The sequence below is a fragment of the Daphnia pulicaria genome, chromosome 5, assembly GCF_021234035.1.
Source record: "Daphnia pulicaria isolate SC F1-1A chromosome 5, SC_F0-13Bv2, whole genome shotgun sequence".
Taxonomy (NCBI): domain Eukaryota; kingdom Metazoa; phylum Arthropoda; class Branchiopoda; order Diplostraca; family Daphniidae; genus Daphnia; species Daphnia pulicaria.
The window spans coordinates 2,494,209-2,521,388 of NC_060917.1; the positions used below are offsets into that span (position 1 = coordinate 2,494,209).

The 27,180-nt window shown below is 45.8% G+C and overlaps 2 protein-coding genes across 5 annotated transcripts; one reads left to right on the forward strand and one right to left on the reverse strand.

Annotated features, from left to right (window-relative positions):
* Positions 1–2,613: 2,613 nt before the first annotated feature.
* LOC124340815 (IQ motif and SEC7 domain-containing protein 1-like) lies at positions 2,614–21,458 on the reverse strand. Of its 4 annotated transcripts, none has more exons than XM_046793509.1 (6): positions 20,912–21,458; positions 19,906–20,079; positions 12,343–12,603; positions 6,158–8,034; positions 5,656–6,066; positions 2,614–5,422 (listed from the first exon to the last, which is right to left on the reverse strand). In XM_046793509.1, exons 2-6 carry the CDS (start codon positions 19,926–19,928, stop codon positions 4,530–4,532), a joined length of 3,465 nt encoding a protein of 1,154 aa, XP_046649465.1. In that variant the 5' UTR covers positions 19,929–20,079; positions 20,912–21,458; the 3' UTR covers positions 2,614–4,529. The 4 variants fall into 4 exon arrangements, with proteins under 4 accessions (XP_046649465.1, XP_046649466.1, XP_046649467.1 ...); XM_046793510.1 differs by lacking the exon at positions 20,912–21,458 and adding an exon at positions 20,584–20,832; XM_046793511.1 differs by lacking the exon at positions 19,906–20,079.
* Positions 21,459–21,471: 13 nt separating this feature from the next.
* LOC124340940 lies at positions 21,472–27,180 on the forward strand. Its single transcript, XM_046793778.1, has 6 exons — positions 21,472–22,305; positions 24,640–24,867; positions 25,052–25,225; positions 25,457–25,680; positions 25,755–25,929; positions 26,021–27,180. The coding sequence occupies exons 1-6, from the start codon at positions 22,246–22,248 to the stop codon at positions 27,176–27,178; spliced, it is 2,019 nt and encodes a 672-aa protein (XP_046649734.1). The 5' UTR covers positions 21,472–22,245; the 3' UTR covers positions 27,179–27,180.

The following is a 27,180-nucleotide window of genomic DNA, read 5'->3' on the forward strand; positions in this document are numbered from 1 at the left end:
CATCGGACCCGATCGTTAGATTATAGCCGTTCGAAATAAAAATATTACAGCAGGACACACAACACAAAAACTTGGAACCGGTTTTCCATCAAAATGGATTGGCGGCCCTTGTTGCTGAACAATTTTCCGGCGCCATGGATTTTTGCTTTGGTGTTATTATGCGGTTCAGGTTCACGGGATGCCTGAAAGCAAATGAACCATCGGGTCGAGTTGATGGCCGGAATTCTGCGCGGAAAACTCCAGCCGCCATCATAGTAGTTGCCACACTTTTTTTAAAAGCTTTGGCTCTCTTTTGTGTTTGCCATATGATTCCTGGCGGTTGTTACGCCAACATTACTCTTGTATACATATAAATACCTCAGAGGATGATCTAGCGAGAGCTGCTGACACCGGTAAATTCCGGTTCCAGGTCATCATCCACGGCGCAGTAAAAAGAAAAAAAAAAGGTTTTTTCTCTGGGCCAAACCCACACACATATCACTGGCAAAAACCGTTGAGGTTTTTATATATTTTTCCCCCCTTTTATTTCATTCTTTTTCTATTCTTTATGAATGTCTCCCACCTTTTATTTTTTGGTTTTATTTTCTTTTTTTTCCTGGCCAGTTATTTCTCTAATTCTGTGCACGCGGTGGTGCAGTGTCGAAGGGGGGAAAATCATCTCTAGTTTGATAATAATCTGCTGTGGTTCAACTTCCTTCCTTCCTGCCTGCGCTGCTGGGGAAACAGCAGACGAGGAGCCGCTTATTTTCCTTTGAATGGAGGAGGTGTATGGTATAGTATCATTGGCGGCTGATTCGAATCATACGCTCAGTCGCATTGGCTTGATAGCTGCGCTCTATACGAAAATCGAGTTCCCCAATTCGACTAATCAATGCGGCTGCTGAATATAATAAAAGAATTCTATATAGACCCCCAAAAGGAGAAAAGGGAAAAACTCTCTTCAACACATATTTATATTGCGCGCCAGGTATTATTTGGAGAAAAAAGAAATTCTCTCTCTTTCCAATCCAATTTATTTTATTTTTTTCTCATTCACTCCATAGGGGAATGTGATATGATGTGATATTGTATATAGTGTGTGTCTCTGCCGTTTTCTCTTGATGGCTGTAGGCGAATTTTCTCGTTCTCCATTCCATTCCATTCCATTCCATTCTCTCCGCCGTGAAATGAGACAACGAAAATTCGGTTCTCTTTTATTTTTTTTCTCTTTTACAACTTTGCTGGCCCGGCTCTTCTCGTCTACCCATTGTCATGTTGATTGATGCGTCGGCAAAGGGAGGAAAGAAGAAGAAGAAAAAACTTTTATTTCTTTTTCCTTTTTTTATTTTTTGAAAAAAAAGGATAAGCCAACCCTTTTCTGTTTGTAGCCAAGTGCACGCGGACGGAAGAAGAAAACGGCCAAAGGAGAGAGAAACAACAAGAAAATAAAGGAGGTCGGTGGACCGGATATAGAGATACACACAACATACAATCAGACCGTTGGCACATATCAACACCACCCTTCTTTCTTATTTTCTTATTTTCTTTCTTTTTTGTTTACAGTTTTCTTCTTCCCTTTTTTTCCCTTTCAATGTATCCAGGCTGACGGATGTATCGATCCATCCGGATGCGCGTCGCACACCCAACAAGTTTAGCCAAAGCTTTTTCCTCTATACTCTGCGCTGCTCTGCGCTTAGAGAGTTTTCCAACGGGAAGGGGTGGTCTCTAGTCGCTTCGCCTTCAATTCCTCGTACAAACAATCAAGACTTGATCTAATAAGAACCTGGAAGAAGAAGATGGGACACGAGATATAGGAGAAGTAGGACATGACATTGGCCCGGGCAGGGCGGATGTGTAATCAGCCGGTTGGCAGCAAGGGGATCCGGTGGGGGGAAAAATCCCGTTGCTTCAGTTGACACACGACGTGACTCGCTTGTGTGTGTGTCGATTTAATCCGGTGATTTTTATTTTCTCCGATGCACCGACAATTTTTCATTCACCTTTTCCGGTGTGTGGTATCTATTAGAGAGACCCATGACGGTAGAGACTACGCCCCCCATTTGCAACTCTCGAACCATCGCACGCCATCGCCAATTCTTTTGTTTTTGACCGAAAATTATTTGATTAACGGGAATTGCGCTGTTTTATTTATAAAATTTAATTTGGCGATTCAATAGCCTCCGTCCACCTTGGATAAGAATCACAATAAAGTCTACCGTCTATTCTAATAATAAAAAAAACAAGTAGATACTATATCTATTCAGCCGGCAGCAGTGTTCATAATAATAATAATAATAATAATAATAAATAGAAAAAGAGAAAGACAATAGACCAAAAAACCGGGCGGTTGAATGCGCCGCTCGTTTCGGTCCCGACGTGACAGTCCCGTTGGGCCGTAATGGTCACGTCGATAATATCAAAAGGAAAAAAGGAAAAGAAAATATAAGCGCCGGCACGTTATATTACGAATATCTATTTTGTATTGTTTTTTCTCTTTTTTTATTTTTACCGTGGAAATAAAAAAATAAATGGCAGAAGCGAATGAGGTAAAAGTTTTGTTTTCTTTCTTTTCCTTCTTCTTCTTTCGCCTCCGCCGGCTGTCAATTCGGCGCAAGTGTACAGAAACGCACGCAATAAATATATGTATGTATATATTAATCGAACTCGACCACATAATAAGGTACAAAATAAAAATAAGGAGAGATGAGGGAGAGAAATAAGGTGACGCATATAAAACAAATCGACAACTGGGCAGGGAGAGAGACGAGAAAAATACATTCGAATGGCTAAAGACGACACACAAAAAGTTGTCACCAGCCAAGAAAAGAAAAGAAAAATTGTACAAAAAGAGACTAAATAAACCACACACACGACAGGCGACACACGAGCGGCGTTCCGGGTACACACACGACGTAAAAAAAAAATGAAATATAAATTTGGTGATGTACAAAAAGGAGCAGAATAAGATGCTGAAAAGTTCAACGACTCTCTCTCTTTCTCCACGCGTCTATAGAAAGTAGCCAGAAAAAGAAAAGAATCTGAAAATGACGTTGTATACACACACACATGGAGAAAGAGAGAGAGAGACTGGCAGCATTTGCACGGTGAAGCTATAATGTAGTTAGTTCGTAGTAAACAGTTATTTGTTGTTGTTGTTGTACCTCATTGTATGTATAGATTAGCAGCGGTCACACACACAAAAACACACGCACGAATAATAGGGCGAGTTGAGAGAAAAAAAGGGATTGGGGGAATCGTCAGCTCACGCGTCTACGATTTTACCAATGGGCATGGGAAAGAGAAAGTGACAATGCAACCCCCCAAAGGGGAAAAAAGAAAAGATGAACAAGAATACACACGAAATTTTTTTGTTTTTTAAAAAGAAAGAAAGAATAGACATTTCATTTCCTCCATTCGCCCCCTCGCCAAAAAAAGGGGAAAACAAAATGTACACGATTAGAAATATAGAGGGGAAAGATAGAAAAAGAAGAATGGACACACGAATAGTTTATAGTACTAGTACATCATTATCATATTTATATGTATAGAGAAAATGGCTCACGCGTCATTTTTCATCATTTTTTTCTTTTTCCTAACAAATATTTCGTTTTTTTGAAAATGAGAAGGAAAGAGAAAAAAAAAATATATTTAAATTTCCCCCCTCAAGAAATGCATCTTTTGCTGGTATTCGTTCAATTTTTTAATTTTTTTGTAGGTTTTTTTTTGTTTGTTATTTGCTTATGCGAATGGGTTGTTTTCATATTTTTACATATATATATATATTGTAATCTGAATTAATAGGTTGGGTTAATCACTAGATGTATAGTCTGAAATCTGGTTATGTAATCATGCAATCGAGCGATGTCGGGAGACGCGACTAGACGGTTCTCGAAACGGAGGAGAAAAGAAAAAACCCCCAAAAAATTAAATTTTTTCTTTTCTCTTTTTTTCTCCAAAAAATTTTTTCTTTTTTTTCTAAAAACATTTTTTCCATCAGGTTTGGGTGGGAGAGAGGGGGGAGATTTTGTATCTGCGTGTGTTTTCCATAAAAACATCTTTTGGTTTGAAACATTTGATTTTTCCACAGAGTTTCTCTCCCTCTGCCCCCCTCCCGTGTTGTGTGACTAGACCGACGCAACAACAAAAACAGACGGAATTTTTCTTTTTTCTTTCCTTTTCCGGATGCGCCAGAAGAAGAAGAAGCCGCTGCTGGATGTCGGTTGTTGTTCGGAGGGGGGGGGGGGGAGGAATTCGGTGCGACACGGGTAGTAGTAGTTGGTGGTGGTGGTGGAACAGAAAACAGATACAGAAAAGAGACGAGAAGAATTCCTTTAGTTTGTTGGCGACATGAAAGGGAGAGAGGGATAATTCTCTAATCCATAATAGATAATATAAAAAGAAGAAAAGAAAATATTGGATTGGCTGATAAAAAATAAGAGAAACGATGAGACGATGAGATGGGAGGAGGACAACAAACAAAAAAGAAAAAAACGACACAATTTGTTGGGCGGCGGACGGTTTTTCCGTTCCATTCAGAAATGAAACATATTTCAGACATCGGTGCAGTGAGGCGTTGGATAGGAGCCGGCCGCTGCCGTTGCTGCTGCTGCTGCTGCTGGCTGCTTGCCCGGCGTTCCGGCCACGACCGTGACGTTGACGTTGACGGCCGTGGCCGCGGTGGTGGCGCAGTTGTTGTCGGACGAGGAGCCGCGAGAGTTTTTGCGCTCGCGAGCCTTGTGGAAAATGTTGCCCAGGAACGACGACTGGTGCTGGAGTCCTCGAGGGACTTTGCCGGCGGCGGCCATGGCCGGCTGCTGGTGGTGGTGGGGCTGGAGATTCTTTGGCGACGAGTCGCGGCTCATGGTGCTGTTGGTCGTCGACGACTGGAACGAAATGGACATGCCAGAGTCCAGGGAACCGACGCTGCCGCGCCGCTGGTACCGCTCCACCGGATCGTGAATGTCCAGCAAAGAATTGCTCAACGTCGTCCGCTTCAGGGTCGCCTCCGTCAGGCCACCGCCAGTCTCGCGTATCACCACCGAGCGCTGCTGGACGCTGCTGTTGCTGGTCCGGCGTGAGAGCGGCGTCGTCGACGATGACGTTTCCTCCAGGGTCGTCACCGATCCGTTGTGGTCCATGTCGGCCACTCCGCTGTCGCGGTTGTCCCTTCCGGAAGCCAAAAGATTCGACGACGAGGCGCCGTTGCCCATCCCAGGAGGGGGTTGGATGGAAGTCGGCGTGGTGGGCGCCCGGCTGATCCTGGCCGCCGTCCTCTGCTTGTCCAGCTCTCCCTCAATCCTCAAATTCTCCATCTCGTCCATTTCGAGAATGGCCTCGCGCAGGTCCTCGCAAAATTTGGCGCGGTCGTGGTCGTTGCGGGCGTTGAACATGATGAGCGTCCGCCCGTCCACCCGCTGCGACAACCGGATCCCGAACGGATAATCTGATGCAACAACAATTGAGAACAACAAGGAAAAAATAAAATAAATAAATTGACCCAAACTAAAAACCGCACGCAATGGGAATGTCGAAAACCCAGTTTCCATAACCAGACGCTGGCCGGACTGGCCGGCTGACTGAATTCATAATCCAACAACAAATTCAACAAACCCACCATTCAAATTTCTTCCCCCCCCCCCTTAGATAAGAAACAACAATTGAACAACAACAACTCACGATGCGACTCAAAGTAGGACACGTTGAGGCCGGCCAGCTGGAAACTCTGTCGGAACGAATAAGTGACGCCATTTTTCTTCTTGCTGAAGATTTTGGTGACGACGAGAATGTCGTTGAAGAGGAAGACTTCGCGCTGGTGGAGGCCGGCCCTTTCCCGTCGCCCGGCGTCGGCCACTTCGTAGAGGCGACAATAGCAGACGAGCCGTCGGTGGGGCAGCACCAGGTTGGGCTTCTTGCCCACGATGCTCTGCTGGACTTTGAGCACCTGAGTCACGTGATCGGCGCCCGGCTTGAACTCGGCCGCCTTGACTCGTTCGTAAATGCCCACGAGAATTTCCTGATCCACGTTGGCACCTTCATCGATCCCCCGCAGGTTCTTGATGAAATCCTCCAACTTCATCCGCTTATCAGCTGGGCAAAAGTTAAAAAATAAAAAGTAGAAAATAAGTTAAATAAAACCGGCCCGGCCAGTAGAGAAACGGACAGATTGATGATGTAATACCTTTGATGCTGGGCGTGTGGAGGTCCGTGTTGAGCATGATGACGGCAAAGGCGAGAATGAAAACCGTGTCGGGATTGCGGAGACGGGCCACGACTTGCGGGTTGCACTGGCAGTAGCGCTGGCCAAAGACTTCCATGAGCCGCTCGATTTTCTGGGCTTCGCCGGGCATGCGGAAGTAGGTCTGGAAGCGGCGCAGGGCCACGTCCACGTCCAGGGCGGCAAAGTCCAGTTCCTCGATGAAAAAGTCCAGGGCCGCCATGTTGAAGGCGTTCTGCAGGTTGCCCAGGTACTCGCCGATCATCTGCTTGCTGACGCCTTTGCGCGAGATGAAGAACTTGGCCACCGCCCGCGGGCTGGCCTCCAGGAATCCCTTTTGCGTCAGGTAGGCCACGCCCCGTTCCGGCTTCTTGTTGAACAGATTCAAACCCACCCGGTACTGGCGCTTGCGGATGCTTTCCAGCACTTTGGCCTGGGCAGGAGTCGTCGGCTGGCCTCCGCTACTGCTATTCGTGGGGTAGGAGGAATGGCCAGCTGGAGCGGTGGCGGTGGCGGAAGGAAGTTGAGCCACGGGTCCACCGTTGGCCGTCAGCCGGTGGTCGTACTGGCCGTGGAGGACGGGTGGGAAAGGCACGGGCGACGAATGCGTCGTGTGACCCGACGATGAGCTGGAGGTGACGGGATGATTCTGGTGGCCCGTCCCGCCGCTTTCGCTCCAGAAAATGTTGCTGTACCCGGCCCCTTCTAGCGAGTCTTCGCTCGTGCTGTGCTCGGCCGATAAATTGGACGTCCGTCTCTCGCCGGCCGGGTCTACCGCCATCAGCGCCGCCACCCCCGAATAGCCGGGCAAGTTGGGCGTTTGCGATCGCTGCTGCTGCTGCTGCCTGGGATGGGAGGAGGACTCGACCAGCAGGCCGGCAGCGTTCGGTCCAGCCGAGCCCAAAGATCCTTGAGATGAATTGACCGACGGCGATTTGGTGGACAAGGCCGAACTGGTGCGCCTCGGCACTTCGGGCGGGACCCGTTTGCTGCTGGCGCTGCTGCCCGGCCCCGTCGACGATTTGCTGTCGCTACGCCGGAATTCGTGGGAATTGTTGCCCAGTGGCGTCTGCTGCTGTTGCGGTTGGCCCTGGCCACCACCGCCGTTGTGGTTGGCCTGAGACGCGTGGACGACGTGGTGATGACTGCCGTAAGGCGAATGACTCAGCGGCGGAATGGGGCCGCCGACGGCCACGCCGTTGGCCAGCGTCGGTGGTGGTGGCGAAGTGGCCGCCTGCTGGTAATGGGCGTGGTGGTACTGGCTCAAATCGAACGAGTGCTGATGCTGATAGGCGTAATGATGGCCGCTGCTGCTGCTGCTGCCCGTCTGCTGCTGCAGGTGATTGAGGTGGTGATTGTGGTGGTGATGATAAAAGTGCTGGTGGTGGTGATGTTGCGGCGACATCCTCATCTGCTGGACCAGTTGGCGCTGGGCCGACGAGACGGAACGGGTGGAACTGCGGACGCCTTCTTCGTTCAGCTCGCGGACCAGCGATGCGAAATTGGTGCGGATGACGTACTCGGCCCGGGCCACCGAATCCTCAGACGACGACGACGAATTGTTGGGGCCGCCCTGGTGTCCGCTGCTGCCGTCCAGGGGGGCGAGGCCGACGGTCGTGGACCAGGTGGTCGACTCGACCAGTTCGTTGTGAAGGCGCCGACTGAGTCGACGCTGGTCGGCCTTGGCCATGGCCGTGATGGTGGCGAATTTGCGCCGCATCGAGTAATGGCGGAAGGAGCGCTGGATGACGCGGGCCGCGTTGTTGGCTCGACCCCGCCCGCCGTATTTGCGCTCCAGCAGCTCAATTTGCTTGTCCAGCAAGTCCTGCGACATCTCATACCTGCGTCATAATCAAAAACCAATGCAAATATTTGAATCAATCGAAGGCAAATAAAACAACAAACAAAATGAAAGGGAATTTTGTCGCTTTGACAACGACGATGACGCAATCGGTTGGGGGTGGAAAAAGTTCCGTGTCAGTTTTAGCTGGACAATACGAAACTTGTGCCATAAAAACCCAGGCAACTCGGTCGTTTGTTTTGTGTGGCTGTTGTGGCGAATGTCAATCGAAAAAGGGAGACGATGATTTTCCATTTTGTCGTGCGTCGTCGTCAACCGGTTGAAACGAATTGGTATGGCCGCCATTTCTCTTTTCTCTGACGGAATGGGACACATCAATAACCTGACGAATCGCCGTGTTTAAATCAAAACAAAACAGTTTGCCAAAAAGAGAAACGGAAAGTTTTGATTGGTTTTGTTGTTTTCGCCGGGCCAGTCTTTATTTGGCGCAATGCCACAAGCCTCAATTAAATCGTAGATAATCATTAATTCATTGGCTACTTCTCCCTGGAAAAATGTCAAGGAATTGCAAGGCAAAGTGACGGGTGAGGGAGTTGCCAAACAACCGCCAAGGGAAAAGCACAACGGGCCACAGCAGCAGCAGCTGAACAAATTAAGACGAAAAAATGTTAATAACCTCCTCCGTCTCCTAATAATCCTTGGGGGTGGCGGTGGTGGTGTCCCTTTCATTTCGCCTCCAGCCGCTTAGGTTGGGGTGGAAAATTGAAAATGGATTTCAGCTGAGCCCAGCAGTTGAGATATAATTGGGCCGACACACTCACACACAAGAGAAACAAGAAACAACAACAAACGCGTCCGTGATAATATTATTAGGCACACCCTAGTTAACTACTAGTTCCTACCCCATCTCCTGTCTGTCTGTGTGTCTGTTTGGCTGGGGCTAAACAGCGTCTAGTCGGATACAACGGAAAAATACAAATGAAGCCATGCGACGACAACGACGACGAACCCGTTAGAAACAACAACAACAACAACCAAACGAGTTCCGGACCATTTGGTTCCTGTTCCCCCCCACGTCTGTCAAAAATTTTATTTTCCGGTTTGTTTTTAGGAAATAAATAAAAGGAGGTTGTAAGGTAAGAGAGAGAAGGGGGAGGATTTCCTGGGCGGCCATTTTATTTTTGCATTTTATTTTATTTGGGGGGGGAGATGGAAAAAAACTAGGCGCTGGCGTGACGGTCATAGTCGACGTCCCGCAACGGACGTGCGCCGGGTGCTTGTTAGATGGCGACGTTGCTCCGAGGGGGGTAAAAGGCCATCCACCTGCCCGGCGTCCTCTCTCCCGTGTGTGCGTCTATTTTTTCACAACAACACCACCAACACGACACGACACCGGGGGTATACTTGTGTACGTGGCAGTGGCAGCAGCAGCAACCACGGCTCTAATAAAGGAGAGAGAGAAGGTAACGTACGTGACCGTGAATCGTTGGCACCACCAACCGACATTCATCAGCCAACCATCGCTCATATCTCCTCCCCGCTGTCTCGACGCTGACGTCAAAAACTTTTACGTACAACATTTAGAGTCGGGGGTGGGTAGGTGGGTGGGTTGGGGGCGATTGATTGAGGTGTCCTTGATAACCCCCCGCGGATTTGTTCTCCGGCAACAATCGAGAAACAAACGTGACAAGAGCAACTCTTACGCATTCGTGAGTTGTTGTTGTTGTTGTTGCCATCTGGGCGTTGTTGTTGCGACACAGACAAACAAAAGAGAGAGAGACTCGGGGTTTGTTACTTGTTTTAAACAAATCAGTTCCGCAAGGCTTTTCCAATCAGTTGGAAAAAGTCAAAAAGTGGCGTCACGATTGTTGCGTCACTTTGCAGTCATTTGGGCCGCCAACGGGATTGACTTTGGCCGTTGTTGTTGTTGTTATTTCTGTGCCATTTTGATGGATTCGAGTTGGTAATGGGGGGCGGTAATGTGCGCGCAGTCGGGTACGTAGGTACGACCGGGGGATTTCCGGATGTATCGACTTTCAGGGCGTCGTCGACGCCGTTATTTCACCAAATGGACGGGACTTTTTTATTTTATTTTTACTAGTAAATGCACTCGTCGAGTCGAAAAAGATGAAAAGGTGGGTCCCCATTTTCCCTCTTTTTTGTTCTTTTTAACAAGCAATCCACCACTCAAGTGCACCAAATCCATGGACCCCCCTTTTTTTTCCAAATCCGCTATGGGACTTAAAAATCTGAAATAATTCAGGGATATCCAGTTTTTTACTCCGGATTTACCTGTTTTTGCAGAATTTAAATATTCCCTGCCGTTCGGGAGATATTTAACGTTAAAGTTTGAGTTTATTCAAATTTTAACAATTTTGGGGGGTCTTTGGCATCGCTTTTTGGGTTAATGCTAACCTTAAAGAAAAAACTAATTGAACCAAAAGTTTGCTCGGCCATCCCTTAATACCAATCCAAAAGGAATTTACATTCCGAATTAGATTGGCCGAGTTATTCCCATTCTACTAAAGTGTAATTTTGACCAGTTTCCCACCCAGCCTAGTCGCCATTTTTTAGGACTCTCCCTCGCGTTCCTAGCGGATGACAGACGAAGCATACGAGTTCTCTACACCTCGGGCTTCATATTGCCGGCCACTAGACTATATTAAAAGGCCTACAGTATGTCCCCCGGTCTAAAGTGAAGGCCAGGAAAGCGTAGCTTCGTCTTTCATCCGCTAGGAACGCGAGGTAGAGTCCTAAAAAATGGCGACTAGGCTGGGTGGGAAACTGGTCAAAATTACACTTTAGTAGATTGGGAATAACTCGGCCAATCTAATTCGGAATGTAAATTCCTTTTGGATTGGTATTAAGGGATGGCCGAGCAAACTTTTGGTTCAATTAGTTTTTTCTTTAAGGTTAGCATTAACCCAAAAAGCGATGCCAAAGACCCCCCAAAATTGTTAAAATTTGAATAAACTCAAACTTTAACGTTAAATATCTCCCGAACGGCAGGGAATATTTAAATTCTGCAAAAACAGGTAAATCCGGAGTAAAAAACTGGATATCCCTGAATTATTTCAGATTTTTAAGTCCCATAGCGGATTTGGAAAAAAAAGGGGGGTCCATGGATTTGGTGCACTTGAGTGGTGGATTGCTTGTTAAAAGAAATGTTAAAAGGAAAAAATAAAGGCGCTCCGGGAGGGCGTATCCCGTCCAGGTGATGATCGACAGGAGCTCGTCTATTTTTACAATATCATTATATTGTCAGAAAAATGGAATAGAAGAAGAAGAAGAAGAAGAAAAGATGTGTGATGCAACTGGGGATGTCGACGCCTGGGATGTTGAAATAAAATAAAAAAAGTGACGTGTGTCGAAGGTGTGTCGTTTCTTTTATATGATGATGGGCTCCTGGAATAAATCAAAAAAATAGTTGCCAGGGTCTTTTGTGCTGTTGTCGGTCTCTGATTTCCCTGCCTGGAAATGGCAAGGGCGGCCAACACGCGTTCCAGATCAAACGCCCTTTTTATTATTCTGATTATATTTTTCTACTTCTTTTATCTTTTGCTCCGTCGAGCTGACAGCATCAAAAAGACATTCCCTTTTCTCTACGCACACGAGAGTCGGCCAAAAATCCAGTCGACTACTACACCATTTCGCACTGTTTATTTATTCATCGACTTTTACCTGGCTCCCCCCTTCTCTCTCCTCTTTGACTAGGATGGAAAAATGGTTGGCAAAAGAGCGTGAGAGAGCAAATAGAAAATAAACTCCCCTCTCACTTTCATTTCTCTGTACGGATGCTGCTGCTGGCTCACTTCATCTTGTGTCAATTGGCTTCTTCCCCCGAGTGTAGCCCAAACAAACAGAAGAAGAAGAAAAGAAAATGATCAAAAGGGAAAGAAAAAGAAGAAGAAGAATAAATGTAAATATCAAATGAATATCCTCCATCACTGACGATATACACAACCAAGAAAAAAGTGAAAGGTACAAATAACAAGAAAAGAAAAAGACCCAAACAATAAGTTGGGGGGGGGGGGGCCTTGGCATTCGACGGCTCCTATTTGCACACAACGCCCTCATCTCTCTCGTGTGTGTCTCCTCTTCAGGCGCACTGGATCCATAACGAAAATATACGACGACCCGAAACTAACGGAATGTGGGCGACATTTTCCCAAGAAGATAAAGAAAATAATAAAAAAAGGTCGTCCTTTTTTGGGACTAACCTTATTCCCAAAATGTTTGAAAATGGAGAACTCAATAGACAAACGAGAGCCCCAGAAATATTGGGCGAATTGTCTATAATCACCTTCGTCATTATAAATAAAAAAGAGACAAATGGCGATAGACTTACACATTCATGGAGCGGGTCCGTTTGACGACGTCGTCGCCTGGGCCTCGAACGGGCAGACTTTTCTTCATCAGAGCCGAGGTGCTGCTGCTGCTGTTGCTGGTCGTCGATCCGTGGCTGATGGCCATTTGTTGTTGTTGAGGTGACAGCAGCTGCTGGGCCGATTGCTGGTGCAAACGGGATCGGACGTGCAAAAGGCACTGGCCGTTGGATGACGAGTTGCCGTAGTTTCCATCACCGCCGCTCACCACCATCTCGGCCGTCCTGTATAACAAACAGAAAAATTTTGAGAAATTTTAGAATTTTTCCCGCGGTGGATTCGCTAGAAATTCGACGATAAGAATCGAGTAGGTGGGGGTAGAAACAGCGTGAACATGTGCGACTAGAGCATCTGCCGTCGTAATCAGATGTAATCATCAGCATATTCAATTGAATTTCCCGTTTGACGTCATCGTCCCGTTTTGAAAAATGGAGGCGAGAACAAGACGATGGGGCACATACACACGGGAACTGGAATCTCTCCCGCCGCGTGAGTCGGGCCAGCAGGAGGAGATAAAGGCAATGAAAAGTAAGGGGGGGGGGAGGCTAAAAAAGAAGTTATGGAAATGATGATGAATCAGCCGAAAAATGCCGGATACCAAAAAACCCAAGAAGAAGAAGAAGAAAAAGAAAATCTGTCGGTTCAAGATGACACGAAACGAATCGTTCAGGATGACGACGACGACGGGATGGCCATTGTACCAACGTGAGGAAGAGTCTGCCCAGGCTCGTAAAACGTCATTCCCAACCGTAAGAAGCCAGAAGAATAACCGACTATCTCGTCAGATTTATGGCCTTTCTCTGATCCTACTCACTTTTTCCCATAGAGTCGTTTAAACTCCAAGATTATAAAACTATCAAACAAATTCCTTGGTTATATAATAGATTGAACCAATGTGTCTGTCCGTCCGTCCGTCCTCGCTGGACCCCCAATCGAGCTGGCCCAGGAAAAAGACAAAAAAATTATGACCAGCACACACCTGGCCGGGGTAGTCACGAAGCGACTGGTGGGTGAGACATTGGGCTGGACATTGACAGAGATGGGCGTCCATTAATGCGTCGACGATGATTTTTCAAAAAAATAAAAAGTGACCCAAACCAGGAAGAAGAAGAAAAAAGTTTTAAAAAGATGAACAAGTTGGTGCGTTGACCAGAGAATAAAGTTGCGTATGGACTCACCCGACGACAAAGCCAGAAATGCAAATGAGCATCTTGGTCGTCACTTTACTGGTGGGACTCTTGTCGATGGCAGCCACCACCGTCATCCGCAACAGCAACGAATGCACACGACAACACAACAACAACACTGAGGGCAATAAAATACAAATGTTGGGCTGAGCGATGGAGATGATGATAATCCAACCAAACGACCGCACACAGGCGCAAAATTCGGTGAATGTGAACGAGACGACAGTCGACTGAAAACTGTCCAAGTAGATTGTAAGGGGCCGTTATAGACTCTGGGATTTTCTGTTCGAGTACCTACCCAACAACACAACACAACACCACCGCAGCAGTGCCTCGAGTTTCTCTTTCTGCCTGCCTCTCTTTCGCCTTCCCTTTGGCTAGTGGGGGGGGGGGGGTTCAGCCCAGCACAAGAATAAGAAGGAGGGGGGGTCCTCCCAAACGAGAAAAAAAGGGAGAGAAGGAGAAGGAGAAGGGCGGAATCTTTTTGAACGACGTACGGCGACGCCATGCAGTTTTCTCTCTTGGCACAATAGGATCCCCCCACCCGACCAAACTTGAGGAGGAAGGTGCTCATCTCTTATTCCTTTTGGCTATTGCACGTCTTTGGCGAATGCTCTTGACGGTCGAGGTCATTTCTCGTCTTGGCAACAGAGGAGTGAGGTACCCTTGCGAGCAGCTGGTACCACGGCCAGGTGCAGTCTCAGCAGTCGCTCAGAGTCTCTTTCCTTCCCCCCATTGACAGTGGCACGTGACCCCCAATGGCCATCCTCTGCCCATAAAGCAGCCAAACTCTCCACACACAGATAAAATAAAAAAAGACAAAACAAAAGGGAAACCGACCAAACACACACACACAGTCAGTCAGTTAACAGACAAAAGAAAAAGTGGAGGAGGGTATAGAGTGTTGTTTTTTCCACCCCTCTTTTTGTAACCACTTGGTAATTGAGATGATCATCAAGCCGGCCCTAATATATAAAAACGAGCATCCGGCAGGGAGCAGGTGCTAGTAGCAAACACACAGTCCCCCTCTCCTAACAAAATAAAAATCAAAAAAATAAATTTGGCGATTAAAATCTGGCTGCCATAGAAAATTCTTGATGCGTTTGTCCCCGCGTGTGTAATCCCATTTGCCTTGTCTCTAAATCCTTTAAAAGACCGGGACCGGACTGGACTGGATTTTTTGTTGAAAAATCTCTCCATCCTCATGTGACTCGGCGTCTTTTTCAGTAGAGAAAAAGAAGACAAATAAATCAAAAAGATAAAAAAGAAATAAAATAATAAAAAAGATTCTCTTCTTTTTTGGGTGAAGAGAAAAAAAAAGAGAGAATTTTCGACCGTGTTTCACGCACGGTTGGATAACACGACCCGTAATACCGACGACGGTGTATACTACACACACAACTTAGTCAGTCAGCCCCTCGGCCCCTCAGAGTGTATAGAGTAGCTCGAGTCGTTGAGTCTGAGACAAGGTTTTTCTTGGTCGGTTGTGTGTGTTTAGACGATATCAGTTATTCAAATCACGCCGGCCGTGCTGAAACGCTCGACTAGCCAAAACAATCCAGTTGCCCATAACTTGTTCTTCTTCTTCTGGATCTATAGCCGCAGGGTCGGATGCTCCCCCCAAAACAAAACACCATCACGGCGAATTATTTTGTGACAACTTTTTACTAAAACGAAAGAAAACGGTCACACTTGTCTACGTAGTACTGCAGCAGCTGGTCTCTTTCTCTCTGTTTGCACAAGAGTTTTCACCAGCAGCAGCAGCAGCAGTGGCCCTAATAAAAGAAAGCGCGTCGACATTCAAAAAAAGAGAAACTTTTGTAGAGTCTCTCCCATCGTGAATCAACACACGACTCTATACTGTACGCTCTGCGTTATTTCATTTTAAAAATCTGGGGAAAAAGGGAAAAAGAAAGAAGAGGGCGCTAAGTAGGGTCGTAAATAATTCCCGAAATATTTTACAAAGAAGAAAAAAGATGACGAGAATCACAAAAAAAGGGAAGCCGAAGAAGAAGAAGAAAAACCTTTTCTCTCTCCCGGATGTTGTGTGTGTGCGAGGAATTTAAGCGTCCCGTAATACCCTCCTCCCCTCGCTCAAATTCTCTCTGTGTGTTGTAGTTAACGCCATAGACACACTCTGTGTGTGTCGTGTTGTTGTTGTTGTTGTGTTTGATCTTCTTCTCAAAATATTTCACCGAAAAGAATGAAGAAAAGATGGTCCGTCCTCCCCGGCAGCAGCAGCAGCCATCATCATTTCATTTTTATACATACCACGTAGTAGTAGAGATTGTATAAGAGGAAGCCACTAGATTCATACCCAACTGCGGTTGGGTCTTGGTGTGTGTGCGTGAGCCGCGGGATATGAGATCTGCATATGAAACGAACAACAGACACGCCGCTCGTCGGAAAAATTGTGTGGCAGGGGGGGAAGGAAACGCGCAACTGATTAGAATAATATCACGAAGAGAAGAAGAAAAACGGGAGGAAGATCAATAGACAACAATTTATCGATATCTAAGAAGATTCTATAGGCTGCGCGGGTTCTTTTTTTCACTCGGGAATTGTACAGAGAGATAAAAATAGACGAGAGAAAAGAATCGTAGGGGAGAAAAAAAAGCGTGGGGGTTTTTATTGTGATCATTTGAAGCACAACAACACAATGGAAGCACAGCCAGGTCCGCCATCGATCTCTCCTATACTACTCCCATCGCCCCAGCACTTGCATCAACTTCTTTCTCTCTTTTTTGGGACATTGCCCGTCGGGACACGCGTTAGCCAGTCGTTGATAGAGTGTCCAGGTAGTACGAAATATGAACGAGGTGGAAAAAGTTTCCAAAGGCAAAAAAAAAAGCGATTACTACCGAAACAACAAAAAAAGAATCGAACCGCAAACAAAAAAAAATAGAAAAATAATTTCCCCAGGACCCCCCGCCGGCCAAATTTAAAAAGAGACGGACAGAGACTGGCCAGGCACTCTCTGTCCAACACACACACAAAAAAAATAATATATAAAAACAGCAAATTTTTATTGATACTCGAAGCTGTTGTAATAGACTGGGCATGTCCATCCAACAGTTTTAGCTTTTCCTTCTTCTTCTTCTTCTGTTGCCCAGCGTGTTGCCCAACGTCTGTAAATGTATACGGCGCACGTTACTTGTATTCTTTTGATACGACACTCTACCACGCCAAAAAAAGAATCTAGGGGAATAATAGAGTCTCCTTTCTCTTTTTTCTAGGAACAAAATCATCTCAGGAAATAAACTCTATGGGTGTTGTGTAATAATATCGAAAAAAAAACAGCTACCGAACCGTCTCACAATGGAGCAGATGATCCGATTGATGGCTATATAAAAAAAATAGCTGGAAAAATAGAATAAAAAACGTTTGAGCTGAGTTTTTAAAAGAGAGTCGCTTTTCAAAAGGTATTGATTGATATTTCTTTCTGTTGACTGGCAACAAATCGTCGAAATCCGATGAAGAAAGAAAAATGTCCTTTTCTTGCTGGCTCTTGCTGGATAGTCTCGGGTCGCCAGGTGCTGACAATAGACACTCGCCAGCGTCTCAGAGACTCGTCCAAATGCGCTGGGCCATAGATGACAATAGGCGACGGACGGCCCGCTGGGTGGTTTACCGTCTATTCGGCAATCGCTCACCACGTCGTACGTCGTACCGAGACAATCGAACGTCGCCCAACCAACGACACAGAGAGAGTCTTGGGAGTATTTGTTTGTCTACAATTTATATCGTGTGTTGCGTGTAACAGATCCGTTTGCAGTCTCAGCGACCACTGGCCACAAGGCGAATCCAGTCGACTGTAAAGCCGATGGCATTCCTGGCCAGCAAAATGTAAATATATCTCTCTCTAATAATAATAATAATAATAATGAAAAAGGATATACTTTGAACCCCAACGGCGGGATTGTGCCGACACAATAGAGCGGCGGCGGCCTGGCCCACAGCCGAAAAATAAAATGCTGCGCACAAAACAAGAAGACGGGCGCAGCTGGACGTCACTGTCGCGCGCCACTCTCGGCGGTGACGTGACACAGAGAAGAAGAATAAAAAATCGCCAATGAAAAGGTGTTGAACATTCAATCATCGCCCAGGACAAAATCTCAAGTCCGTCGCATATTATTCAGCCTTGGTCGGCCGTCGGCCATGAGCTGGATTCGTCGGCCATCTCTGCACAAACTCCCGCAAAATGTCATTGAATTCAAGATGAGCTCTCGCGCGTCATTGACCACAAAATAGGAGAAGAAAGAAATTTAAAAATAATAATAGCCCGGGCCGCCTTCTTTTTTTGAAATTGCCTGGCCAAAATTGCATGTACAACAGCAGCAGATGAATGAATAATAATCGAAAGAGATTGTATCACTTGGAGTGAATTTTTTTTTTAAAAAGAAAAAAGATGAAAAAACTTCCCGCAGAGCCGAGGAGCTCCCGGGGTTGAATAATGAACGGCCGATGATGTTGGACGCGAGCGCGAGCGCACAATTCACATGATAAGTGATGAGTTGCTCAGGTAATTTCACGTTAAAGTTACGTCGTCTCGTACATACATCTTCTTTCTTTCTCCATTCACCTGGCCTCGTTTCTTTTTTCCTCCATCAAACAGGAGAGGAAAACACGTCCGACTGGAAACGGACGGCAATCAAGACGAATGAAAACGGAGAAGCTCTCGGATGCAAATTACAAATTGAATGTTTTTCCCGGTGTTAAAGTGCGTGTTTGGGGGGAGAGAATGGCCGTTGCTAACGAGCGAAATCGTGCACACGAGAAAAAAGTAGCTACTTAATATAAAACACGAAACAAAAAATACGGAATTAAAAATGGAAAAGATGATGATGTCCGTGACCAACACACGTCTCTTTCTCTCAATAATTAAAAAAAAAAAAAAAAGCCCAAAAGGACGATGATTTCATATTCCCGCGGTTTCCCGTTGCCCACGCGTGTCGTCAGGTCTCTCTCCCCACTGTAACCTGATTCCGATTTCTTATTCCCTCCATCTCCGACAACGTCAGAGCATAAAAATAATAAAATTACATTTCCTGACGGACCATCAAGGAGAGAGATGATGAATTCACGATTGAGTTCATCGATTCTATGCCGGTTCGATCCGGTCTTTCTGATTTCTAGTTCACGTCTTTCATCAAGTATCAACACGACGACAAAATCAAGTTGACGACTAATAAAAACGACAAAAAATGTCCAGAAAACTTTGTGTTTCTTTTCTGTTTTGTTTCCAGTAAAGAGAAAAGAATTGGGGGAGTCGTTTGGCCGCAAGAGAAAAAAGGAAAATGACGTGATTAAGTACTGGCAACTACAATCAGCCCGACTTTTTTTGGTAGGGGGAAATCAAATAAAAGAAACAGTTGGGCAAAGGAAAATGAAACTTTCACAATCGTAGAATTGGGCAGTGATCCCTCCCAGCCGTTATTCAACTTTTTAATTTTATCTTTTTTGTTGTTTTTAAATAACTTTTTTTGGAAATGTCAACGTGTCGGTAATAAACTCGTTTATATGTCCATTTATTTTGATTTTTTAGAGGGGCAAACCATTTAAGGAATGGGAATTACCCCCCGAGCTGCAGCTCTACTCACGAACCTTCTCCCGATTCGACTCGAGACGACGCAGCACCACACAGGTACATGTAACATTTGAACTCCACCCAAAATCCGATGATAATCAACTCGCGTTTTTCTTTTGTCTCTTTTTATTATTCTTTTGATATTTTTCATCATGCTCATTACGCCTGCGGGATGAGTTTGTTATATTCTTTTGCCTTGTGAGAGATCACGTTACCCGGAGGAGGAGGACTTTTCTCTCTTAAAAATGGGAAGGTCACAGGAGAAAAAGTTGATTGCGAAGAGACACCGCCCTTGTTCACGATCGTTTTTCTACTACGGGATAAAAAGTCATTTATTCGATTGTTACATCAATACACCTTCGAGTATCAGCTGCTTCCTATGTACATTTGGGCCTGGTGCGTCTACTACCTCCGTCTCAATTTGTGTGTGTACCCGGAACGACGCCAAATAAAGAGGGAAACGATCAAGTTATCAAACCCGCCTCCTATATATATGCAATGGTAATCTTTCCCCCCAAACATTCCATGACCGTAAAAGGTGGCCATTTCGAATGCCGTAGTAGTAAGTCGTAGTAAAAAAAAAAAAAACGAATTTTTCTTCAACATTTCCTGTACGTTTGTTGTCGACATCATTTGACTAATCAAGTTGAATGGTGAGCGATTGGTCGACAACTCGACTCGGCTGGTTGGATAAAACCGGAATAGGAAAGAAATAAACAACAGACAAGACGGTGTGGGAATGGTGTGATTACCTCATTTCGTTCACCATCATCATGGCGTCGTATTATCTCCTCTCTGTCGTGTGTGTTTGTGTGGCAGAGTTGAGAGCGACGTCGTCGTGGGGGTCAGAAATTGTCTTGGTCGTATTTGTGTCAAGTTGGCAGCGCTCCCATGATGGCTGCCACCACCGACATTAGGGGCTTTTGCTATAGACGAACAGAAAAATGAGTACACCAATTGAACCAACACAACCGAGACACAGAGGATTGACATGTTCTGCTAAAATAAAATTCGATGGCAGAGAGATAAGACGCCTAATAATAAACGGGGTCAGCCCAAGAAAAATCATAATTTATTATTGATAACATCCAACGTGTGTGTGTGTGTGAAAGATAGGAGAGATAATTGTTGGTTTCCAACGTCGTTTATAGTCAATCCCCTGCGCTCACAAAATTTTCGATTTTTTAATGAATCCAACAGCAGACGCTTCCATCCATTTCCCAACTCGACTGGCGCTACATTTTTAATGGCGAAAAAAGAAATAGACAAATTTTGTAATGGGAAAAACAGCTCCGGGATAAAAATAAGGTCGAATCAACAATCAAGAGACCCAGAAGGACGCCTGCTACTCAGAAGGGAAATAAATTCCACGAATTGCAAAACAAACAACGAGGTCGATTTTTGTTGGAGGAAGAAATCTAAAAACTCACGATTTAATCTCACGCCGATGATCGAATTGATATTAAACACGAAATTCCTTTTTTTTCCTTTACACAAGTGCTTCACGTTTCCCCCTCGTTGCGATAACAAAAGAATAAGAAGAGTCGGAAATTTTTCGGCTCTATTTTTCGTGTGTGTGTGCAGTGATGGGGTGGTCGGCCATTGAGACACACACACACACGGCCCAGTATGTCACCCCTGGTGCTGGTCCCCCACTGCACAACTCGATTCTTTCCCCCTCTACTCTACTCTGTGCACAGTGTAAGACGAGTGTGTGTGTAACAGCTGATTGGAAATCGGGTCGATTAAGTGACTTACATGGCGATACGGCGTTAAAGAATGACGTCTGCAATCGAGTCGGCTGGTGAACCCAATGGCTGCACTTGCTGCCAACAGTTTGGTCGATTGGAAATGGCCAGAAAATTCGTTCAACTCAATTGATGGGCAGAAGATTTTCCTCGTCACAAACACACACACACAAAGCAGCACCACACCACTCTATAGACTTTTTCTCTCACGAATATACACACACGCTGGCTGGCTGGCTGGCTGGGCTCACACACAACTCACACTCTACACACTAGCCGCGCCAACACACACGGGTCGTCTAATGCCCAGACTATTTTATCGAACCTCTCCCCCTCTCATCTTCCCTCCTTCCTGCCTATGCGCGCGCGCCATCAATTCCCCTCGGGGGGGTGGCAAACGGGTGTTTGGATGGGGGCCACGGCGATTGAGTCGGCCGCCGCTAGATGTCACTACTCGACAACGTCTCTGCAGGGCCAACAACAAAACAACTGCTGAAACCTTAAGAGTAGAATTTTCAGTTCAACGGATCTAATAATTCTTGTTTTTCTTTCTTTCTTTTTTTGGCCACGACACGGTTGTTGTTTTTCCTTGTTTCCAGTTTTTGGGTGACGGATTATGAAATTCGATTAGACGTCGTCGTCGAAATGTCAACAACCGAGTCCCGTTACTACTAGAAATGGCGGTCGGGAGGGAAATGAAATGAGAGCAAAACTGTGGATAGATGGCGGGGCGTGTGGTGGATATCCGGTCCCTTCTAGAAAAAACCCAATGAGGTTTCTCGCCCCTTTTTTTTTGGTTTTCGGTGATTATATTTTACTCGGTGAAAAACCACAACAGTCGAACCGGAACCAACTTCCGAATGTGCTCTCGTTTAATTACCTTGTTTCTTCTTAAATAACAAAAAAAGGTTATTCCAAAATTCCTAGTGGGCGTAGTGTTGCACTGTTTAAAATCGGATAAGGATCGGGATCAGTATTTTTATTATTTGGTTGTTCTTCTTCTTTCTGGCTCACACACACACACAAACACAAGGGACGTCGGGACGGGAGAGACACGACGGCGAGTGACAGAGAGAGAGCGCGTGCACAGCTATTATTAACCGCCGACTTGTGTGTGCGCTCCTAACCCAAACTCAAACAAATCTCCCCACTTCCCCCTTTGCTCTTCTCTCAGAGTCTCTCCTCCACTTTGCTGTGCTTTGCTCCCGCATCTCGCAGAGGAGAAACGCCCTCTACTCTCCCGTCTGTTTCGTGATTTAACCCCCCCACGCACGAACACACACAACCCAAAAGAATCTGAGGAAAACATCGGAACCTTTTAGACTGTCCATTCGTCCAGCGGCCATGTCAACATCCGGATCGATGGACGACGACTTGAGTGCCATTGTAACTCGCCTATCCAAGGTAAAATGAGTCTAGACATTTGATTTTTATTTTATTTTATTTTAGTCTAAAACATTTCAAAAGGAAAAAAGAGAGAGAGGCCTAGCCTATGTAGTAGAAAGAAAAGGCCGTAAACCGATCGATTGGGGTCATGTCTGAAATTGGATTCGTGTGTGAGTGGACTGGATTCTGTGATGGATTTCCTCTCCTTCCTCCATTTCACACCCCAACTGTAAGAAAAAGAGGAGAGAGAAATGTCTCAGGCAACGCACATTTTCGAGGTCATGACCATTTCGGATGGATGGATAGATGGATGGATGGATGGGGTGAGGGCAGGGCTCTGAATATTTCAATCAACAAGCGGCATCAATTAGGCCGCCGCTTGTTCGACTCGCGTTGGCAATTTCTCGGTACTCTCTGGCCGGGCACATCCAGCGGATCACGGCTGTTTGGGTTGAGGCCGGCGACGAAAGATGAATAGGGGCCCGTCCGCAATCGGGGGCGTCGTGCAGACGTACACTAGTACACAACAAACTTATTAGACAGCCCATCTCGTCCAGCCAAAAAAAAAGACCCCGCCCATCACGGATAGTTATTATACATGTCGTCCAAAAGCTATTGCTGATGGCGGAATCAAATAAAACATCAGACAACAAAAAATTAAATAACATGTATTACATCAAGTTGTCCCTTTTTTGTGTGTTCAACTACACACAGCCCGATTGAAATAGTTTAGGAAAATAAAAGAAGCATCCACCGAATGTATGCGGTGGATTCGTTCCGGAGCAATCGTGTTTTTCTTGATTCCGACCGAAGAAAAACAGAACAACTTGCAAAGCTGAGAGAGAAAGCCGCAAACAGAAAACAAAAAGAAAGAAAAAAGGAAAAAATAGCTATAGAGAGAAAACACAAGAGATTACCGCAACATAGTTGAAATCGTCGTTCCACGGCTCTGCTGCTTGCGGTCGGCTCTCGACCATCCATCAAACATTTCCGGTTGAGAAGAAAAAGGGAAAAAACCCCCAAAAAAAGTTGGATCAGAAATAAAAGTGGATGCCATTGCGGTGAAACGTTGGAAATAGCTAAAAAGAGACATGGCTTATTATATATTATAGTAGTAGCTAGTGTGCTGTTCCCGCTGGATAACTGGGAAAGTCGCCTATTCGTTTGACGTGATTAGTTGTAAGCGACTGGGAAATTTTGTTCGCCGATCTATACGAAACGATGTCGTGAACTTGTGTGCGCTAGCAACCCAGCACAGCACAAAAGAGAAACTATAGATAGTTGTTCTTCTCTCTCCCTTTTGTTTTTTTTTCTTTCTCTCCCAAGTTATTAGTCGATGGCAAAAGTAGAGCTGCTGCTGCTGCTGCTGGCCCGGAGTTTCCCTGGCGACGGGTGATGATTATTAACGATTCGTCGGCGCTCGCTAACTGCCGTGTACACCGCGTGTGTTGTTACCTTTTATCTGCTGCAAGGTGTAATCAACGTTCCGGATGAAAGAGGCTCGTTAACCGATTCACGCGGCCTTGTTATTATTATTATACAGCTGCGTGGCTGGCATTCCTTTTACTTCTTAGCATATCTTGAGACTACGGAATATAATAAGAGAAGGAAAACAGGCACAGGCCACATATGCCTAGCCCTTTTTCTGCTAGAGCTGATAGTATATAGGGAAAAACAAGAGAAAATCTATAATTATTTATTCAAAACATTTTAGATTGCAATTTTGAAGCTCTTTTGCTGTGTGCTCTTTGTGGTCTATTTATATAATGTAGGCCTGGCCGCCCTATCTAATACATATCCTCTCCACCGTACCCGGATGAAACACGATTAAAACATGCGCCAGGTGGCAGCTGCGTTATTATTATCATTATTATTCTATCTAAAAAGAAAAATAACGAATTCTTCAAATTCCCTCAATTTCTGAGTATTTTTGTCCCGTTTCTCAAAAGATGATGTGAGAGCTTTCTCTCTCGTCTCGTATTCTCAATAGAGGACGGAAAGTTATGACGAAATGAGAAAATCTGATCAAGAAATGCAATGATCCCTCGCGTTAGAAGAGCTTTTGATTGCCTATAGAGAGAAATATAACCGCCCGGCGAGCAAATTTTCCCTTTTGAACAATTTTTAGACACAAGAAAATGACGCCCTGGCAGACGGGAGGTGAGGGGGCCGAGGCTATGAATAATATCACGCGGACATAAATTGAGCCAACCCATCAGCGATTGATATGGCCCTTTTGTAACACACTCAAATCATCATTTCTTCTTGACTTGACTCGACTGGCCGGTGGCCTTTTGGCTGTTTTGTTGTTTGTGATCTTTTTGACGATCTGCTGTGCATGTGCGTCGATAGGAATTGGAGATGATGGGCTTGCCCGGTTTGGCCAGCAGCAGCAGCTATCAGCAGCAGGTAGACTACGGCGGTGTTGGCGCCATTGCCCATCAGCCAGCAGAGGACGTGATCAGCGATCTGATCAACTCTTCTTACGACCTTATTGGCCTGCTTCGCGATCTGCAACGTTCCAAACGCCAGCGGGAAGATCACGCCCAGCAGCTGATTCACGACTTGCAACGCTCACAGGTTTGTTTTTTTGTTTTTTTCCTTTACCTTGGACGTGCTATATATAATATTTCTCATCTCCACTTTAATTACTCGCCAAATGGCAGCCCTAAACGGGTGGCAGATATCCATTAATACCGCGCAACCAATAAAAAAACAAAAAAAAACACATTTCTCTTGTATTTTATTTTCTTCTTCTTCTTAGTGGCTGCTGGACAAAGAGAAGGAGCTGGGCGTTCAGCGTGAGCGTGAAGCCGCCGAAGCGTACGAGAAAGAGCGCCAGGCAAATGTCCGTCTTCAATTGAGCGAGACGCTATTGAAAAAGAAGAGCGAAGAGCATCGCCAGTTGGCTCACGAGTCCCAACTCAAAGAGAATCAGGTTATATCCGTTTTCTCTTTTTTCTTTTCCATTTTCCATTTTCTACTATACTCCAGCAGCAGCAGCAATCAATCAAATAGAAAACAAACGGCTGCTGGGAATAAATGAAAAGAAATCTCTTTTCTTTTTTTCTCTGATTTCTATATGTACTTGTGTGTTTTTTCAATTAAAAATTAAATTTGTTTTTCCCCCCACTTTGTACGGCTTGTTTTGTTCCTCGACATTGCACAGTGGCTGCACGCACTTCGGCGTCGTGATCAGGAGAACCATCGATTACATCAGCAGTTGCTCAAATTCTTGCACAGCAAATCAACTGGTGGTGGCGGTGGCGGAACGGGAATGGTTCAAGTCGAAATGCGCGGATCCCTCGGTGCTCCCGCACGTACCTCATCGTCCGATTCGACCAGGTTGCGCAAGCAATGGGACAGAACGGCCGCTGCCGACGACGCCAAAAAGTCTATATTTATCTTTTATTATTTTTCTATTATATCGGTTTTTAACTCTTGTTATTTATATTTGGTGTATATAGACTGGTTGAAGCCAAGTGGAAAATGGCCTTAAATTCTTTAGAGAAAGACCACGGACTTTTGCGAGCCGATTATTTCCAATTGGTCGAAATGGTCGGTCGCTTTCTGACAAATTGTTCCACCAAATTGACTGGCCGTACTCGCTCAGCAGACACTCGTCCATTTGCCAATGTCACGGTAGGACCAAACCATTCTCAACTCAATATTATTAGATGGTGCGCTAATTATTTAAAATATACATATCTTTTTTAAAAATATGACTCCTCAGGAATGGATTCAACTTCCTGTCGTTTCGATGAGAGATCGACTGGAACAAGTTTTCCAGCTGGTGGAGGCCGGCCTTGTTTCAACGACCTTTCCAGTCCCTAATCAACTCGAAATCATCACCGACCGACAACAACATCCTACGAGTTTCGATTCTTTAGAAATTGATTATGTCATGCCAATAATCGGCCAGCCATTGTTGGAACCAGAAACTGTAACAACAGCCGCCGCCCATCAGCAGCAGCTGCTACTGCCGGCAGCACTATTAGAAAATCAGAAAGTGGCGACTAATAATTGCATTAGTCCTATCATTAAAGATGAAGTTGTTGGTGCTGGCGTCACGTCGTCACGCACCAGCAGCAGCAGCAGCGCCATTTCGACAGCAGCAACAAAGTCGGCGTCTGCTGCGCAACAGCGACCGTTTAAAATGGTGAAATCCATCGTCCAGCAGCAGCACTCAACAACGTCAACAACCGGACACCAGTTTGATGGTGGACTGACGACCGACCCGTATTCTAGTATCGCCTTTCGAAATAATAATGCCGGCCGCACGACTATTAATAACGACGAATCGTCGTCACAAGTTGTTGGTAATCAAGTCGATTGGAACGAGACGGACAGCAGCCCGCCAGCAGCAACGGCAGTTTACAGCCAGAAGAGTTATTCGCTTTTGATGGGCCGGCAGCAATCAACGAGCGGAACGTCTTCTCCTATTATCGGATTAAAAGAAAACGACGACGGATTGCTGCTGGATGAGATGGCCATCACTTTAGATACACCTTGTCCTAGTGCCAGCAATAGTCGCAGCGGAAGCTGTTCCAGCACTTCCAGCATCAGCAGCTGCAAGTCCCAGCAGCAGGATTCATCCAGGATCGATCCTTGTGGCTCGGCCAGCGGGATCGATGAGCAGTTCTTGAGGACGTGCAGCGACGCTGCCTCTCTAGTCAGCAGAGACAACAGCAGCAACCGAATAAGTGGTCCGTCCGCTTTGAAATCTGGCACAGCGTCAACATCACTCAATTTGAACCGGAGGACCATTACGGCCAGAGTTCGTTTCGTCCAGCCACAACCAACGACGGCGGCGGGCGGCGCCCATCATCATCCGGGAGACCCGGTTGACCTTCAATGTTGTCTCATCACGCCGCCGCCTCCTAACTCTTAACC

What these genes read in the sequence shown, in the direction of transcription:
- LOC124340815 (XM_046793508.1), bottom strand. Translation starts at nt 13,643, where the DNA reads ATGACGGTGGTGGCTGCCATCGACAAGAGTCCCACCAGTAAAGTGACG. An exon ending in CGGACCCGCTCCATGAATGT is followed by an intron (nt 8,035 to 12,342) that starts GTAAGTCTATCG and finishes ATTATGACGCAG; the next exon opens with GTATGAGATGTCGCAGGACT. An exon ending in GTCCTACTTTGAGTCGCATC is followed by an intron (nt 5,423 to 5,655) that starts GTGAGTTGTTGT and finishes TTGTTGCATCAG; the next exon opens with ATTATCCGTTCGGGATCCGG.
- LOC124340940 (XM_046793778.1), top strand. Translation starts at nt 22,246, where the DNA reads ATGTCAACATCCGGATCGATGGACGACGACTTGAGTGCCATTGTAACT. An exon ending in TTGTAACTCGCCTATCCAAG is followed by an intron (nt 22,306 to 24,639) that starts GTAAAATGAGTC and finishes GTGCGTCGATAG; the next exon opens with GAATTGGAGATGATGGGCTT. An exon ending in CCCAACTCAAAGAGAATCAG is followed by an intron (nt 25,226 to 25,456) that starts GTTATATCCGTT and finishes GACATTGCACAG; the next exon opens with TGGCTGCACGCACTTCGGCG.